The sequence below is a fragment of the Talpa europaea genome, assembly GCF_964194135.1.
Source record: "Talpa europaea genome assembly, chromosome: 9".
In the NCBI taxonomy this organism is placed as follows: Eukaryota; Metazoa; Chordata; class Mammalia; order Eulipotyphla; family Talpidae; genus Talpa; species Talpa europaea.
This window is the reverse complement of record NC_140076.1, coordinates 96,239,560-96,258,632: the sequence shown is the minus strand read 5'-3', so window position 1 is coordinate 96,258,632 and position 19,073 is coordinate 96,239,560. Positions and strand designations below refer to the sequence as shown.

Sequence of the window (19,073 nt, the reverse complement as noted above, 5' to 3'; positions counted from 1 at the left end):
AAAGATCTGATTTACCTCAATTTCTTCTTTCCTTTAGCTTAAGTTCCCCTCCAAGATACACTAAAGACAGAACAACAATAACACTAAATTTAGAGTCAAAAGAATGAGTTTGATGAAAGTTGAATTGTGCTTTTACAAGTAATTTAAAAACAGGCATTAGACAAAGGACATGCTTAATCAAAGCTAAGATACATCACTGAAAATTGCACCCAAATTTTAGAGAAGTTAAAATGTGAAAAATATTAAAAAGTGCAAATCAGTGAAATACAGGCATACCTCATTCTGTTGCACTTCACTTGATTGTGCTTTGCAGATAATGCATTTTTTACAAATTAAAGGTTTATAGCAACCATGCGTCCAGCAAATCTGCACAATTTTTCCAACAGCATATGCTCACTGCTTGTCAGTCACTTTTTTAAGCATAATGCTACTGCTTACTTAAGAGACTACAATATAGTACAAACATAACTTTCACATGCACTGGGAAGACAAAAAACTCATGCTGCTTTATTGTGGTATTTCCTTTATTGCAGTGGTCTGGAAGCAAACCCACAATACCTCCAAGGTGTGACCATAACCATGATAGATGATGACTTTAGGTAGGACTTTTTCCCTTGAGGAAACACCATGTCTTATTGCTTACTTTATAGGTCTAGGAAAGCATATAGTGTTTTAAAGGTGGCATATAGTAACATACAGATTATGAGGACTAAATAACTAAATTATTATTTACCTAGAGGAGCTGCTTCATTCCTCATAGTGCATTTATTTTAAATGCCAAGAGTTAACTTCTCAGGCAGAAAGTCATACATGAGTTAGCCCTCCATATCCTCAAATTCCATATCCACAGAATTCAACCAAATGCAGGCTGAAGATACATTTATGGAGTGATGTCTATAATGACTAAGTCTGCTCTGATCATAGGCAGACTTTTCCTGTCATTATTCCCTAAACACCTAGTGTATGTACACATATTCACACATATATCTAACAACTATTCACCTAACACTTACATTATAATAGGTAACAGATAATCTAGGGATTTCAAGAATCCAGGAGGATGTGCATAAGTTACATGGAGTCAGGACACTATTTTATATGAGGAACTTGAGCACCCATGAATTTCAGCCCTCTGTGGAGGAAGGGTCTAAAGCCACTCCCCCCACCCCATACTGACCAATATAATCTACATTTAAGTGTAGGATGATGTTACCATTTACCATGACAATGGCATATGAGACTGCTATATTTATTCACAGATATCAAATTAATTATCTTTGATGAGTTTTATTTTTAATTTTATATTTAACTACATTCATTTGGGACTGCTAATCAAAAATCTTTTAGCACATTCATTAACTAATAAAGCTTCAAACCATCTTAATGCATTTAATAGTTGCCACTGAAGGATACAACTATTGGTTATCCAGAGCATTTTATCCTTATTGTTTACGGAAAGCTATATTTTGGACAGAGATGCCTAAAACAAAAAGTGATTTTCTCATAAAAATAATGTTCTAATAAAAGTCACAGTCTTAAGTGAGGGCCTGATGCCTTTTTTCTTTTTTTGTAGAAATGACTACAACTAGCATTTTTAAGCAACTCTAACATTCCACAAAAATCTTTCCAAAAGAAGTAACAATAGAGAAAAACAGTACTCATTTTGTATACAATTTTATTTGGCAAATATAAGTCCAAAGAAAATTACAAAGAGCCAATTTTTCTTCTTCATAATTCCAGTTTATATTTTATTGCAACATATTAGGATCATGGATGAGTTGGATGTTGATCCTGGGAAAAATTACAGCTTGGCATGGACCCTTAAAAGAATGTGGCAAATTCTAGGTGCAAGCAAGAATTCCCCAAAAAGTCATGTTGGACCAAACAAATTTTCTTCTCTTCTGAAGGGATCATGAAAATTCTGTAAACTTCACTTTTTATGTTACAAAGTATTTGATGATGTACCAAATCACATATTTCCCACATTTTTTCTGCAAATGATTCTATGCCACACACTGCCCTAGGGTCTCATCTCAGCTCCCTGACTGTTATAGGGCAGCCCTGATATTGAACGATCCTTTTCCCCCTAACATGACCAGTAGTAAAACTGGCTCCAGCAGACACATCCCCCAGAAGAATTATGCCTCTGTAGGGACGAGATGCCTATCCCTGTCTCAAGAGTGCCAGGTGATTACCAGAGGGAAAGATATAAAAAGGTGAGCCCCAATACAATACCCAATTAACAGAAATTTTAGTGTGGTGTATATCCTGTTCGTATTTAGCCCTGTCCAACAATATATTAGGAAAATAAATAGAAGTGATACTAATTAAATGTGTGTGATCCAAAAAAAAATCTGGAGGAAGCAATGCACCCAAATAAAAATCAGTACCTTCGCTGGGGTTAAAATAAAAAACCATGTTAAGGAGAGGAAAGAAAGGAAAAAAAAAAAACTGTGTAAACTAAATATTGCGTGAAGAGTATTGACTGTCATAATAATGAACGTGAACTCAAGCTATTTTAACAAAAGCTTAGGATCTACAATGCCAGCAACAACCCATTCCATTGTGCCAGTCTAACCACACTCAGAATGAGTTCATTTCGGGAATGCATAGAGGTGGAGAAAAAGTATCATATTCAGGAAGCAGCAACTGAAAAAAGGGACTTGACATCATGTCACATAAAAGTAACTTGTATACTTTCCAACTCTGAGAGCAAAAAGGTTTTAAAGAGATTTTCAAAAACACTTATGAGAAACTTTTTAAGACTGAACACTTCTCCAATGGGATGTTTTGCATCCTTTTCCATTTTCAAGCACAGGGAGAGCCAAATCTGTCTTTTGTTGAACTTCGTCCATGTACTGTGTAGAGACATTTTCTCATTTAATGCTCACAAGCACTGAGCTAAGTAAATAACGTTAGCTCTGTTTTTACAGATGAGAAAAATGACCAGATCTAGCAAATAGGTATGGGTTCAAGTTTTTATTCAGCTAACTCCAAAGACCACATTTATACCATGCCAGACTGCTTCCATAAGACCAAGCTGCTGCACATAAAAATGTGCATTCTCACAAATAACAATAATCTTGTGACATTATTTTACACCTCTGAAGTAATCCAAAAAATATAAAATACCACTTAATGATGATTAAAGAATTAAATTAGCACTCATTCCTATTATTCTACTCTTAAAAATGATGTCTAATGTAGTATGTGTAATATGTTTAGTACCAGAAACCTCACTCCTTTTCATTCTATTGATAATCATGTTCCAAAGAAACAATTTCGCTAAATTATTTCACTAAATTGAGTGAATTATTTTGCTCACAAAAAATACAGTATTATCTATAAAAGTTACAGCAGCAATCTAGATAAATTATTTAAGGATAAATTATTCTATCATAGAAAGGTGTATTTATAAGTATAGCTATGAAATTCTTGTAGAAATATATGTTTCAAATGAAGACAGCAAAACTTGTACATTATAGCAATGTAAAAGTATATGCATATAAATGAGGAATAGAAGGCAGTAAATATAAAAGTACATATTATGATGATGACATGATGGAATATCTTTGATTTATTAACATTGTCTCTAATATTTCCACTTCATTGTTAACTATCAAAGAAGTTATAACGTGATATCATAAATTTCTGAGATTTGCTTTACCCATGCATATGAGAGGTACAGCATCTAAAGAGCTTATAAAATATATTTAAGGAGAAAGTAAACATTTGTAGTACGAAAAATTTGTAATTTAAAACAACAGTGGGCCTCCCCTGGTGGCGCAGTGGTTGAGCGCTGAGCTGCAAGGCTGCCCGCAGCCTCTGCAGCGCTGGTTCGTTCCCTGGCAGCCGGCTAGGGTCCCACCAAAAATAAATAAATAAATAAAAATAAAACAACAGTAACCACAGCCTAAGAAATGAGCACCTCAGATTTAGTCATCCATAAAACATTTTTTAGTGCCTAACATGTCAGCCAGTTTAGCCACTGGAGCTGTAAAAATGAATAAAATAGACAAAAATTCCTACCCTCAAGGAACTTACATCCCAGTAGCAGAGACACACAAAACAAGACAAATATGTTAAACTAGCAGAACATCTATTAAAGAAGAGTAAAGTCAGGGAAGTGGGCAGAGTGTCATGTCTAAAGGGTGCTATTTTAAAATGAATGGTAATGGAAGGTTTCACTGAGAAGACATCTGATATAAAGATTGAAAAGGGTGAGCAAGTAAGCAAAGCGGATAAAAAGGTAAAAAGCTGTCCATGCAGGGAACAAATGCAAAAGCCCTGAAACAGAGCGCCCAGCCAAAATGTGTTCCAAATTGAAAAGTGTAATTACTTAACAAGCCCCCCACCCCCAGCAAACCACAGACACCTGCACAGTTATGAAAAAACTGCTTCTGGACCAGACCTGCATCGGTTGGACACATCTGTTTTTCCTGGCAAATCATTAAAGGCCTTCTTCATTACATTTGGTTATACATCTCCTTTTTATTTTGAGGATTCAAGTGGGGCCAGCCTCTAAAACATCCACTCATGGTTCATCCTAAGGGTCTCATGCAGCTCTACCCCTTCACACCTGACTCATGCTTGCACTTAGCAGAATATTCAGTGGGTCTTGGAGAACAGAAAAGTGAATCCAGACCCTTCTAGAGTTTAAATCAAAGGACCAGATGCTAGGAAGAAAAGCTAAATTAAAATATGTAAGAAAGCTGTAGAGAGGTTACTGGGGAGAGACTGCAGGGTACTGAGGCTAGAGATACCAGATTATCCAAGGTGTACAGAAAAGATTCAGCAATAGGTCACGGGGCTGAGGCTCAGGAAAAGTAATAGTCAACAAATATCCAATAGTGGGATGGCAAGGAACTTATAAAGAATGTCTCTGTTTTATTCTGTTCACTATGCTGAGATATGATCCCTATCACTACTCCCAAATAAAATCAATAAAACTCTACTACAAATACTTGATCTGTGACTTATGTTTTAGAGCAATCAAGACAGATACCACATAGACAGGTTCAAGTCGCAAGATTTAAGTGGGATCTAAAGGAGAGCAGAAGCAAAGAAGTGAAGTAACAAAATATAGAAATGATCCCTGAAAGTATAGTTGCAACTATAAACCAGAGACACAATGGTGGGGGGGGGGGGATTAGGATCAAATAAGGGGGGTGGGAACTATATGGGGAATATAACCAAAATGAAAATGCATACATTGTGCAAAAAAAGAAAAAGAAATGAAGTAAGGTGTGACAAAGACAAACACAAGTTCACTAAAACTCCTCAGAAATATTTGGGAGGAAACCATGTTTCCACCATCTTTGGGGCTTTGAAAAGGATGAAAGATCACCCATAAGGTGGTGGATTTAGCTATATCCTGAGGCCTGACTGACAGATCACACTCAGTCAAGTAATAGATAAAAAACAAGAATGGCAACTTAAATATGCTACAGATGTAGGGGAAAAAGGGGAGGGGGGGTGTAGTAATCATCATTTAAATCATCAAGAGTTGTCATATTTCATGGAAAGGGAGACCCTAACCTGACACATAAAGGATAATAAGAGCCGAAGTGCAAAGGAAAAACAGAGAGATTTCACGTGTGGCTAATATTATGGCTAAAGCTCCAGAGCCAGGAATGAGTGTGGCCTACTCAGAGCACAGGGCAGAAAATGGCCTATTTGGAACAGGAGTATTCATTGGCAGGCAACGGCATATAAGATTAGCCAGGTAAGGTGAGACCAGATTGAGGAGGGCTCTGAAATCCAGATGAGAAATCTGAACTTTGACAAGCGTTCATGGGAAGGGAAAAAACCTGCTTTGTTCTGTTTTGGTTTTGTTTTGCCCTTTTTAAGATCCAAAACACTTTGGCAATGTACACTGGTCCCTTTCCTTGCCTTCTAAAATTGGTCCATTGATATCCCTCATGTTTTATACCCTCAGGTACACAATTACCACCTCTGTGAAGACAATGCTGCTACTCTTGTACTGGTTCCTACCTCCAATTGCCTGTCAATTACCCATGAAAGTTCTTCTAACGATCCTATATCATTCCTATATCATTCGTTCACCCTATAAACATGTGCTAAGTGCCAAGCCATGTGCAAACTAGGAATTTAAAGATGACTCAGTTCATGCCCTCAAGAAACGTAGAATCCAATGTAGGCAGAAGGCAAAAAACAAACTAGCACAATACAGAGCAGTAACAATTAGAGTTAGAGGAATACTTAGGGTATTATAGGCGCAGAAGGCAGCAACATCAGTTTGGAGATCACAAAAAGACAGAAAACACCTAATAGAAGTGCTGATTAAACTGAGTCTTGGAGAAAAGCAAACATCAAAGACTGGGGAGAACAACGGGGGTGGCAGAGATTACAATCAGACTGCAAAGGCTGGGCAGAGCCTGGCGAGACTGCACGTTAATCCCATATGGCTGGGCGGGTAGAAGCAGGCAAGGATCATGAACACCATTCTCTCACGCTAAGAATTTTATTCTTGGGAATAGCTGAAAGATAACATGAAGGAATAACGTGAGCACATTTGTGTTTCTTAAAAAGAGCTCTGGAGGCAATAGATGTATTGAACAGCCATCACAAAATTTCTTCCCATCATAAAAGGTAACAAAAACCTGATTATTAAAAAGACTATTATAGCATTCAATATACCTCCAGTTATCCCTTCCAGCCCCCTTTCCAGGCTTAGCTCACATCCTTCACAAACTCTTCCCTAACTCTTCCCAAACAATCTCTCCATTCTCAGAATTTCAAAGCCATGCCCATCTCTACACTGCATTCTGTCATCCCCTTATATTAACGAACTTGCATTTAAATCTCCACTCCCTAAAAAGATTTTAAGTTCCCTAAGAAGCATTTATATTTTTAATGCATGTATAATACATATACACATACCTCTCCATCAGAGAGGGCCCAGTACAGTAATACAACATTCAGAAACAGATACTTTTTCTGAAGTAAACCATCTCTTTTATCTTTGAGTAAAAAAATTCTACTATTCCCCAAATAGTAGAATAAGAAGTATGACTAGGCAAAACTAAGATAAAAAGAATTAACAAAGTGGTGGAAGAATGAAAACAAGGGAACTTTCTGGGGAGATAAAAATGTTCGCATTTGTGATGGGGTATAACACATGCTTGTATCCATGTATCTAAAAAGCTAAGATTTGAACATCCTAATATATTTAAATTTAACCTAAAAACCTATAAAAATAAGGCGTGACAAGCAAGGAAATACAGACAAAATGGGAATGGCTGAATGGTATGGTAATTCTTGGGTAAAGTATGTAGGAGGTTCATTATATTATTGTTTATTTTGTTTATGTGTGAAATTTTCCATAATAAAAAGTCATTATAATTTAACTGGTGAAAAAAACTGCATTGAAAAAATTAATAATAATCCAAAACATTAAATCACTCATTATCCTAATGTTTGGAATACTGTAGTACTATAATTGTCAAAATGGTCTTACTAGCTCTATTACCCAAGCAATTTTAAGACAAATCTGAGACAAATCTGTTGTTAATAGTCTAGACAAAAAAAAAAAGTTTGAGCAGTCACAGATTTTTAACTAAGTACTGAGAGTAATATTAACCCAGTTATCAAAGATGTTCAAAAAAACAAAACATAACGTTAGAATTTTCTAATCTTTTAATGGTGGTACCAAAAATAGCGACTGGAAACAAAACACCTACAATGATATGACAACACATTTTTAATGGTTTTAAAGTAATTTATTTTTCCTCAGTAATTTAAAGTTAATGTCTATCTGTCCATAATTTGCATTCTCCTACCACAAGATATTTAACGCATGAAATACTTTCCTTACTCCAGCCAATGCAAAAGATTGACAATTTTTTGGTGAGTAAATTAACTGTTGCATAATTTAGTCCCCCAAAATGCTTGTGAAGTTTCTTAAAGAGATTTTTAAGCATTTCACAATTGGGAACGAAGAGCTAAAATTATCAATAAGATAGATTCTATTATACTATTTTGCTATTTCCAATTAGATTATGTTCAAAACTTTCCTTACTCAACAGCCTGTTATCTTATAAATTAGCAGCTACCTTAGCTGTGACTGCAAGAGAGCATGAAGACTCCCAGAAACTGGGACAATGCTCTTATCCCAGTGCAGAACTAGTTGAGGACCACACAGGTGAGTTCTAGTTGTGAAAATTCTTCAAGTTCTGTATTTATAACATGACTACTTTCGTGTATGTATGTAATATTCAATAAGAAACTTTTCTTTATCCTAAAAGTAAGCCAGGGCTAGACTCAAATTCCCTCACCCACTTGTTCTACACAGAAACATTCTCTGCAAAAAATGTAATTCAAAGTGATTTTATAGTACGTAACACTTTCTATTAGCATGTCTAGATAACATAAACTTCCATTTGCAACTAGTAGCTCAAAAAATATAAAACCCAGTAGGAAAAAAAAATGCTTATGTTTTCCAGAATTAATCATTTTAAAAGCAAACCGAATAGAAGTGAATAGGTAATGCATTGTTCAGACAAAGCAGCTAACCATTTCCACTTTGCTAAACGGATTTTGGAAGGGAATGAAAGACCATCGCTTTAGACCATGGTAAAAAAGATAGGAGGTGGTGAAGAAGAACTTTATGAAGAAGGCCACTAGTCAGTGTTTCAGTCCAAAGCCTACTAATCAGATATTTTAGGCAAATCAAAAAAGGCGACAGCCCAAAGAAAGGAATGAAATAAAATGCATGAAAGCAGCCTGCCAAGACTTCGTATAAAATATCCCGTGACTTGTAAGAATGTTTGGGAATTTTTTCTCGTTGCTTTGCTGAAGGCAAGTGTCTCCCAGCAAACAAAAATAAAAAATGCTGTTTGTATCCCCAAAACAATAACACAAAGCTCTCCCCCTAATCGTATAATCACCCCAAATTAAACCTGAACTTTAAAGTTCTCCTGGAGGCAGGGAAACAATGGAGTATAATCACAAAGGCCCTTGATCTTCACTGGGAGTATTTTCACCTATCACCTGCATTAGCAGGAGAGGGAACCTTGTTTCCCAACAACCCCAGAACCGATTCAGCCTCTCAGGATAAAAAAAAGCCAGGTGTTCACTGACCACCTCCAAGGGGACACCACTTTAGAAGGTAACTCTGCCTAGCAGACCCAGGATAGTTCTATCCTGGCGCCTTTCCACAGCAGCTCCTCGCGAATGGTGCACAACCTCCTCCAGCTGACTTAGCCAACAGCCTCCAGTTTGGCAAGTCCAACCCCTCTCCTCAAATCTCACAAACCCGTCCACAAGGCAAATACTTCGCGGTCTCTCAGGAGATGAGATGGCAAAACCAGCACACACCCAGAAAGTTGACACAGAAAAGGGGTGGTCATGAGGGGGAGAAGGGCGAGGGGGCTGGTCATGAGGGGGCGGCAGCCTCGGAGGCGAGGCACTGGTTTGCTCCCGGGCGGTGGAGAACGACTCGCACCCCGGAGGCTGAGAGGGAGCCCGCCAGCCCCGCGAGGGTGCAGGGATCGCCGGGGACGCCGGGCGGCAGGGACACACGGACACCCTGACATTGGAGGCTGGCAGCGGCCGCGGCCGGCGCTCGCCCCGCTTGACCCCTCCGGGCAAGGGGACTGGTCCAGCGGGCGCCGGGCGGGGAGGTGGAGCGCGCCGGGAGCGCCCTCTCGGGCCCGGGAAGGCGGCGCGATCGTGGGCCTTCTTACCCCTGCAGGCCGAGGGCGCGGCGCCGCTTGTGGAGCAGGCAGAGCAGCAGGAGCGCGGCCCCCGCCAGCGAGGAGTTCCGCGCCGTCAGGTACTTGCTGAAGGCCGCCATGGCACCGCCTGAGCCAGCGAGCCGGGAAGGGGAATGCGGCGGCGACTACTTTAATGCAGGAAGCGCGGGGGAGACTGGGAGGAGAGGAGCGCGCGGAGGGAGGGCGGGGCCGTCCGAGCGGGCCCGCCCCCTGGCGCGCGCCGCCGCCGCGTCGTCCGCGCGCCGGAGCCCACCTCGGACTGGAGCTCGGCGGGAGCGTGCGCGGGCGCCGCGGACCCGGAACCGGCCGGGCGCGCGCTCTGCGCACGCGCAGACCCCCACAGGGGGCGCAGCTCGGCTGCTGGTCGCTCTTCCCAGGCCTGCTGGCTACCCCCGGCGCATCCCTACCCCCACTTGGGCGCGCACACGCCCAGGCTTTCACAGAACTGGAAAAGCGGGCCTGGCCTGCGCCTGGGACCAAGTGGGACCTGCCACTCCACCCCCGTGATGGGCCGTTACCACCCTCTTAAAGGAGCCTGGGGAGGAGGTCGAGGAGCGTTTGCAGGAGACTGGGGGCGCAGGCATCCTCTAGATAAAAACAACAGTCGGGGTCTCCCGAGATGTATGGGGAGGTGTGGGAAGAAAGACTGCAAACCGGAAAGCTTCAGTGTTTTCCATGTTATGAGTTAGAATCCTTAGGGGATTGTGAAATCAGTTTGGTAGATCGAGAACACCATTTTAGTTTTTTAATGAAATCGGAAAGAACAGAACACAATGGAAAAAATCTTGCAGGGTATCACATATAAAGGAGTTTCGAGAAATTTTCATCCTCGTCTTTCCTATCTGTGTCCCGAGTAATGGTATAAAATGTATTTCTTTATGTGGGTCTAATCAAACAAAAAGTTTGAGAAACACTGTTCTTTGCAAAGGAACATTCAGAAATAACAATCGTGCGTTGTATTGGTGCTGGCCTTACTCCCAGAATGAGAAGGACATTTCAGATTACAGCATTATTCTGTCTGGCCCTATGAGACAGGGTTGTTAGCCCTGGCTTTTAGACTGGCATATGTACAGTGAGTTAGTGAATCCCCGCCTCCAGTTGAGACTGGAGAAAAGCTAGTGTCAGTCAGAAAATAAATAAAGCTTTATGTAATACACACATACCTAAGTAATCTACCTGTGAAAGTGTAACAGGGTGGTCCCCAGGAAAGGGGGAAGTTCCAGGTTCCCTGCCCCACCCAAGGGAGGGTGGAGCTGAGCAGGAAGAGGAGAAGCTGCAGAAGAGACTGAGGAAGGAAGCAGGATGGAGCAAGGAGACCTGGAGGAGGCACATGGAGCCTAGAGACACGTGAAGAAACTGCGCTTGTCTTTTGGTCGTGGACTAGGTGACACAGATGTGGGTGAGACCCGTGGGGAGGTGACAATGGCAACTTTTATCTTGATGTTGATTTTGCTCTTTTCCTTCTGGGCTTGTCTGATTGTTTCTGACCCTTTTCTGTGGGTCCCCACTGGAAGATGCTTTAGACTTGTGGCAGGCTTTGGGGCCTTGCTCTGGGCCAATCCCATTTGGGTGGACTTTTACCCACGAGGGGACGGGTAACTTTGGGTGCTTGATTTAGAAACTAGACTCTTTGCCTTTCCTGTATTGTTTCCTAGTTGTATTAAAGTTCCTTCCCATTAAAGTCTCCTATGTTTTGTGTTGATGCGGCGGATGGCAGAACCCATTTAGAATAGGCAGGTTTGCGGGGTTTGGGCTGCCCCTCTCCCTGTCCTATAACAGCACTAAGTACATTTATTTACATTTTTGTAAAATCATCCCACCATCTACCTCCAGAACTTTATCATCTTCCCATGTTGAAACTTGTATCCATTAAATAATAATTCTCCATTCTTTCCTTCTACCAGCCTCAGGTAGCCAGTGTTATGTTTTTTTGTCTCTGTGTCTTCAACTGTGCTAGGTACCTTCTATAAGTGGAATCATGCAATATTTGTCTTTCTGTGTCTGACATACTTAGCAGAATGTCTCAAGGTTCATCCATATTGTATCACGTATCAAAAAATTGTTCTTCTTAAAGATTAAACAATATTTCATTGTATGTATTTATGGCATTAGGTCTGTGTATTCATCTGTTGATGGACATTTAGATTGTTCCAAGCACTTTTCTAAGAAATAACCTAAGAGTTAGTATTTTTTGTGTAAAAGCATTTTTTTTTACATTTCCAGTTTCCTTTATTGTAGCACTAATATATTGCATTTATATTTTTTTTTGCCTTTTCTACTACTTCTAGATTCAAACTTTTCAAATATTAAAAAAAATTTCATTAATAATATTAATTGTATATTTTTATGGAGGTAACATTGGTTTACAACAATATTATATATGATTTAGGGTTATAGGTTTCATATGTATATTACCACACCACACCAAATACCAAAGCACCCTTAGTCCTCCACCCTATTACCCCCTTTTTCAACTGAAGAGACTGAGGCTAAGAGAGATTAAAGGGAGCTAACTCACATATGGCACAGCAGATCTCTCCTGGGAAAAAAAGGAACTTGCCCAGTAAGTAATGAATTTGAATCCAGAGGCCTAAGTAGTGAGCCTAAAATTTTAACCACTATACTCTGCCCTCCCTGTGTTCTGAATATCTAAAGATGAGGAATCCAACCCCACAGGCTTGATGAGGATAGGAACTCTTCATGGTAGTTGTGACTTTGGCCCTTAGCCTGAAGGAACTGAAATGATTAAATAAATTTAACTGCAAGAGCAAAGCCAAAAATAAATAAATAAATGAGCAGAGAGAAAATTTGCTTGGAGGCGAGAGGTTATGTAAGGGCTACAGAACCAGCTATTTCCACAGGGGAGATCACGTGCCATGCAAAATACCTGCAGGAAGAGTAAGGCAAGCAGTCACCCAAGCAGCTCCCAGAGCCTGCTCCACAGGATATAGCCTCGTCAGAGCTGTGCTCCCTTACACGCGGCCCTTGGGGACACCAGATGCAAAACATTTTCCCAAAAACCTGTCTGTGCATTTAACTTTTTAGATCAATTGACACTTTAAGTGCCCCAGAAGGATTGGCCATTTAAAGAAAAGTGTCATTTCTTTGTCTTCTTTTTTTAATGTGGTGTGGGTTACAGACTGTTTCCTCACTCTATTGTTCATTAAATCATTCACCAATATCATCTAAAGATAATCCACCTTTTCACTGTTTTCTACTTTTTCGTGTGGTTCTTTCTGCTGATGTTTGAGTAGATGACGACAGTGTCTTGGGCATTAAAAATCTGCCTAGAACCACTAATGTTTCACTGAGCAACAGCAGTCAAAACGTTACAGGGTGACAGATAAGGGACATGGGGAGTTATTATTTAATGGGTACAGCGTTTCACTTTGGGATGATGAAAAAGTTTTGGAGATGGTGATTATTACACAATAAATGCTAGAGACTTGATGAGCCCAGTTCACCCCTTGCTAACAATTTCTCAATTTCTGAGAGACATTGAGTCCCTCAGATATTGTTTGTTACTCACGAATTTGATTTTCTAATATCCTAGTTATTGTATGAAGTTCAGTTTTGACTTTTTCCATTCTTTCAATATCAACAGAGTCCACAAACACAATGCCTTTTGTGCATCTGACATGTGATGTCTAAAGTGGCCTTAATTTTTCCTGACCACATCCCAGAAGTGAAAAGTGACTGTCTTAGGATTTTCCAAGATTACCTTATTTTTTTTTTTATTTTAAATTCTTTGGTAGCTATGGAATTTACAAGTTCATTGAACTTTTAACTCTTTTTGAAAATTTAATTTTATTTAGTTATGCATACAAGAACTGGGCTGACGGCTAGAGGTGCAGGAGATGAGAGGAGTCACCAGAGACAGAGTGAGGGGCAGAACAGGTAGATCTACTGAAATACGCTGCTGAGGGGAGCAGAGGGCAAGTCCAGAGAGGTCTGCTGTGCCATCTGGGTTAGCTCCCTGGCAGGGATGGACTCATGACTCAGGGACTAGTGATAGCTTGATAGTACTGAGATTTAACCCCTGCACCACCAGAGAGGCCTTCATTGAAATTTTTAAATCAAATGACACATTAAGTGCCCCAGAAGCACTGGCCATTTAAAGAAATGTATCATTTTTTCTTCTTCTTCCTCTCTCTCTTTTTTTTTTTCTTCAGTTTAATGTAGTATGGGTAAATACAGTTCTTTCCAGCACAGACAAAATCCAGAATAACAATGTGAAAGGGCTGAAATGAAGGAAGGCTGGACAGGAACAAAGTCTAGTCTGACAGTCCATTCCCTGGTTCCAGTTGCAAATAATTCCTCCACAATTAAATGTTTTCTTCTTACTACTTAGGACTACTTAACGAGCTCTTCCAGGGAATCCAGCTAATGACGGCTCCCAAGCTGAGTCGGGGTTCAAATGAGAAAATATTGGGAGGTGTTTCTATGCAGGGGAGGCATCCCACATCCACCCAGCTTAGCTCTTCCTGCTGCTCTCACATGTTGGGGTTTCTAAACTTTACCAAAGAAGGCTTTTTTATGGGGTGACTGACACCTTATAACAATGCCTCAGCACAAAGAGATGAAATGGATCTCTCTCCTCCTCCTTGCCTTGCTCCCTCCTATCTGAGAAATAATGAAATAAAATTTTTAGCACAACAGGGCTTCCCTGGTGGTACAAGGGGTAAAGACGCAACCTATGAAGCTATCCACAGCCACTGCAACCTGAGTCAATCCCTGGCCAGGGAGCTACCCACATAGTGCAGCAGACCTCTCCTGACTAGCCTGATGCTCCCCTCAGCAGTATATTTCAGTCGTTCTTGCCTGTTCTGCTTCCCACTCTGTCTCTGGTGAATCCTCTCTCTCTCTCTCTCTCTCTCTCTCTCTCTCTCTCTCTCTTTCTCTCACATATACACACACACACACATACACCCCCACACACACACTCCGCACCTCTAGCCTGTGCCCCAGTTCTTGTATGCATAAATAAATAAATCTTTTAAACAAAAAGGTATTTTAGCACAACAGAAGTGGACATTGGAAAGAAGCACATGGAACAGCCATGATACAGTAACTGACAAGGCAACAGTTGACAGGAAGAAAATGAGAGTAAGACACTTAGGAGTCAAAATTAGTCCAAATTATTATCATAAGATGGAAACTATAAGCAAGCAGATGTTATGTGAGAAGAAACTTAAATACAGGATAGAAATAGGCTAGTTTCACAAACAGCTAGAAACCAAGAGTAGACAAGTGAGGAGTAGTTGAATGAGGCTAGTGAAGAAACCCAAGTGCGGTTCCAAGAGCCTGCTGCTCCACTGTGGTCTCTGTGCGGCTCACTGCCCCGATGCCCTGTGTGCAGATACTGAGGGTAATCACAGTTTCCATTTATAACTGTCTCTGCAAAAACACAAACCTACCATACCAGGCATTGCTCAGACCTCTTTTATGTTGCTTATTCCAATTACTTAAAAAGAAACAGCAAAAAGATCTCCAATAAGAGCTTCAAATTTTAGCTGAATCTTGCTTCTTAACATTTTTAGGGAGGGGTTTCTTTGGCTGGAGAGGTGTAGAAATGAAATACAGTATAAACAAAAGCAATAAAAATGAACATGACAATGACTGTCAGTGATGATCTAAAAATGGAGCTATTATATGACCCAGCAATTCCACTCCTCGGTGGTCTACCTAGAGGCCACAAAAATATTAATTTGAAAGGAACACTGCACTCCTATGTTTATTGCAATGCTATTTACAATAGCAACACTATTTACAATAAGATATGGAAACAACTGAAATGTCCCAAAACAGATGACTGGATCAAGAAGATTTAGTATATATACACAGTGGAATACTACTCAGCAATAAAAAAGATAAACTCATTCCATTCCCAGCAACATGGATAGAGCTGGAAGGATTATGCTCAGTAAAACAAGTCAGAAGGAAAAAGAAAAATATCGATGGTTTCACTTGTAGGATGAATACAAGGAAAGCAAACAAGGGATCAGGAAAAAAACAGACAAAACTAGCAGGCAAACTATAGAACTGAGACTTATGGCAGGGCCGGGGAGGGAGAGGGATCAAAAAGGGGAGGAAAGAGCACAAGAGACTATGGTGATGGTTTGCAGGTTATTTGGTAGTGGGAATTTTATGGGTATTACACCTGAGGGGAGAAATAAACATTATACAAAAATGAATAAAGATGTAAAATAAATAAATATTTATTTTTCACACTGTTGAAGTTATAAATTTTCCAATAAATACTACCAGTTAGCAGTAAAAAAAAAAGTAAATTAAATAAATAAATAAAATTATACCTTTTTCAGTGATAAATATCCTTATGTGGAAGTAGGGAAGGTAGTCTGGAAAAGTTACATACAACATATATAATTTTTAAAATTAGGTTTTTTTAAATTTTAAGAATTAGGTAAATCACTTCACATTTAAAACTCATTTTAAAGAGTTCTTATTAAGAAACATGGAACTGACTCCATTTCAAGGTAATTATTATCATACATGATACTGGAGAACTTCGAGGCTCCTATCACAAGAGATTTGTTTCAGAGGTTTCATACAGAAAAAGCAATATCAAAAGGTATCTAGTGAGTGACTGTTTATCCGGAGAAAAAAACACTTGCCCTTAGTACTCAACACTTGCCATTCCTGGTCCTGTCACAGTGATATCAATTTGTCATTCCATAGGACAAAGTTCATGTCCTTATTTTAACTAGGTATCTCTCCGTAGTCCGTGTATTAAATCAAACACATACACAAATATCAGAGCTACAAAACATGAGAAACAAAAACTGATAATTTTAGAACTCCCCAAAAATGAAATCTCCTGGTCAATATGTTTTTCCTGAAGAATCCTAGCAAATATTTTAAGAAAAATTAATACTAATTCTATAAAATCACTTCCAAAAAAAAGAAGGGGCAGGATATACCCCAATTCATTTAGAAAACCAGTATCAACCTGATAACAAAATCAAATAAATGCAGCACAGAAAAGGAAGTGAAAGACCGTAATCCTTTATGGATATAGATGTAAAAAAGCTGAATAAAATATTAGCAAATTGAACTCAACAAAGAATTATACAGCACAACCAAGTGGAGTTTATTCCAGGGATGTACGTCTGGTTTTTGGGTTTTTTTTTTTTTTTGTATGGTCCAACATACAAAAATTAATCAATGTGATTCATCACATCAACAAGCTAAAGAAAAAAAAATCACATAATAATGTCAATAGAAGTGCATATGAAAAAATGTTCAACATCACTTGTAATCAGGGAAATGCAAATCAAAACTACAATGAGATACCATCTCACGCCAGTGAGAATGGCACATATTAAAAAACTAGCAACAAGAAATGTTGGCAAGGTTGTGGAGAAAAAGGAACTCTCCTGCATTGCTGGTGGGAGTGCAAACTGGTCCAACCACTATGGAGAGATGTGTGGAGATTTCTTGAACTACTAAACTTAGAGCTTCCATATGACCCAGCAATCCCACTCCTAGGTATTTACCCAAATGACACAGAAACAGTAATTCCAAAGGGCACCTGCACCCCTATGTTTATAGCAGCACTATTTACAATAGCTAAGCTATGGAAGCAACCCAAATGCCCAAAAATAGATGACTGGATCAAGAAGATGTGGTACATATACACAATGGAATATTACTCAGCAATCAAAAAAGATAAACACATGCAGTTTGCAGCAACATGGATGGAGCTAGAAGGGATCATGCTCAGTGAAATAAGTCAGAAAGAAAAAGAAAAATACCGGAGGGTCTCACTCATAGCAGGAATTTAGAAAACCTAAATAAGAGACCAGAAAACAGACTAATCAATACAAAGTAAAAATCAAAATCAACAAGCAACTATAAACCAGAGACACACTATGGGCTGGGGGCGGGGGGCAGAGGGAGGTGCGGGGAAAGGAAGGACTAGTGTCAAAATAAGGGGGGGGTGTAATTTTATGGGGAATATAACCAAAATGATAATGCATACAATGTGCAAAGATGAAAAAAGATGTAAGGATTATATAAAATAAAATATTTAAATTTAAAAAATAAAATAAAAATAGAAAAACAGAAAAAAAAAAAAAGAAGTAGAAGGGGAGTTTGAAAAAAATCCAGCACTGATTCAGGATAAAGCTCTCACAAAATAGGAATAGAGAAAAGCTTCCTTAGCTTGATTCTAAAAAAATCTATAAAAACTGCTACAACTAAGAGCTAAGATCAGGAATAAGAAAAAGATACCCCCTCTCACCATTCCTTTTCAATAATCTCGTTAATACAACATGACAAGAAGAAGAAATAAAAAAAGGAAAGATTAGAAGGGAAGCAATAAAATTCTTTCTTCACATATGATATGATTGTCTATGTAGAAAATCTGAAGTAAAAAAAGAAATAAGTTGCTATAGCAAGGTTGCAGGAATCAGTTAATACATAAAACTCAATTGTTTCCTTATATATCAACAATGAATTTGGAATTATTATTATTTTCATTTTAAAAATTTTTTAGGAAAAAGGCAAAAAAGGATGTGAGGGGCAGGCTTGTTAGGGAAAAAGAGAAAAGCAAAAAGAGGCACCTTCATAGACAAAGGCAGGCAGAGAGCAGCCTGGACTTTGAAATTAAAAACACAATACACTTTACTCTGGCACACATAAAAAAGCAATAGTTATGTCTAAATCTAACAAAATATGTACATGAGGAAGTAAAGTACAAAACTCTTATGTTGCATGACTAATCAACTATTTAGAATTCAGTCTTTCTGTGAGATTGATTTCTCCCTCCTAATCATTAGGCTTCAAGATTAGAATCTAAGACATCTCCCTAAATACTGAAACTAGAAAATACAAGGAAACCTCCTACAAAAACACAGATTATTTGAAAGGCTAGTATCAAGCTCCTATATTAAGACCCAAAGGAGGCATCATTTCCAGAGTAACGCTTCTCAGGATGGTTATGCACCTGAGCCTGGGGGCAGGAAGTCTGGATCCAGTCCTGGCTCTACCATATAAGGAATGTGCCCCTGCCTGAGTCATCAAGCTCTCAAACTCTAAGACTCTCCACCTGCAAATGGGTGTAGTAATAACTACTTTCTCTTAAAGCTGTTGCAGTTTCTAAGTACTCTAAATTTTCACCAAAAAAACCCCATGTAACCAGTACCTTGATCATGAGACAGAACATCTCCCCGGCTCCAGAAGTCCTTGAGTTCCCTTCCTGTCATTATGCCCGAGTACTCACCTACCTGATGTCTAATGACACAGGTTTGATTTACCTACTTTGTACTTCATGCCAACGGAACCATACAGAATGTACTGTTTGGTATCTGGTAT

The 19,073-nt window shown here is 39.3% G+C and overlaps 1 protein-coding gene across 4 annotated transcripts in view; it reads right to left on the bottom strand.

Annotated features, from left to right (window-relative positions):
- Window positions 1–9,817, bottom strand: part of ABCD3 (ATP binding cassette subfamily D member 3) — a gene marked incomplete at both ends in the record, with an annotated part of 62,008 nt that extends 52,191 nt beyond the window's left edge. For all 4 annotated transcript variants that reach the window (XM_084243664.1, XM_084243665.1, XM_084243667.1 and 1 more), the window contains one exon: window positions 9,708–9,817. In XM_084243664.1, the coding sequence (XP_084099790.1) occupies window positions 9,708–9,817 (110 nt within the window). The remainder of the gene's footprint in view (window positions 1–9,707) is intronic.
- Window positions 9,818–19,073: the final 9,256 nt, after the last annotated feature.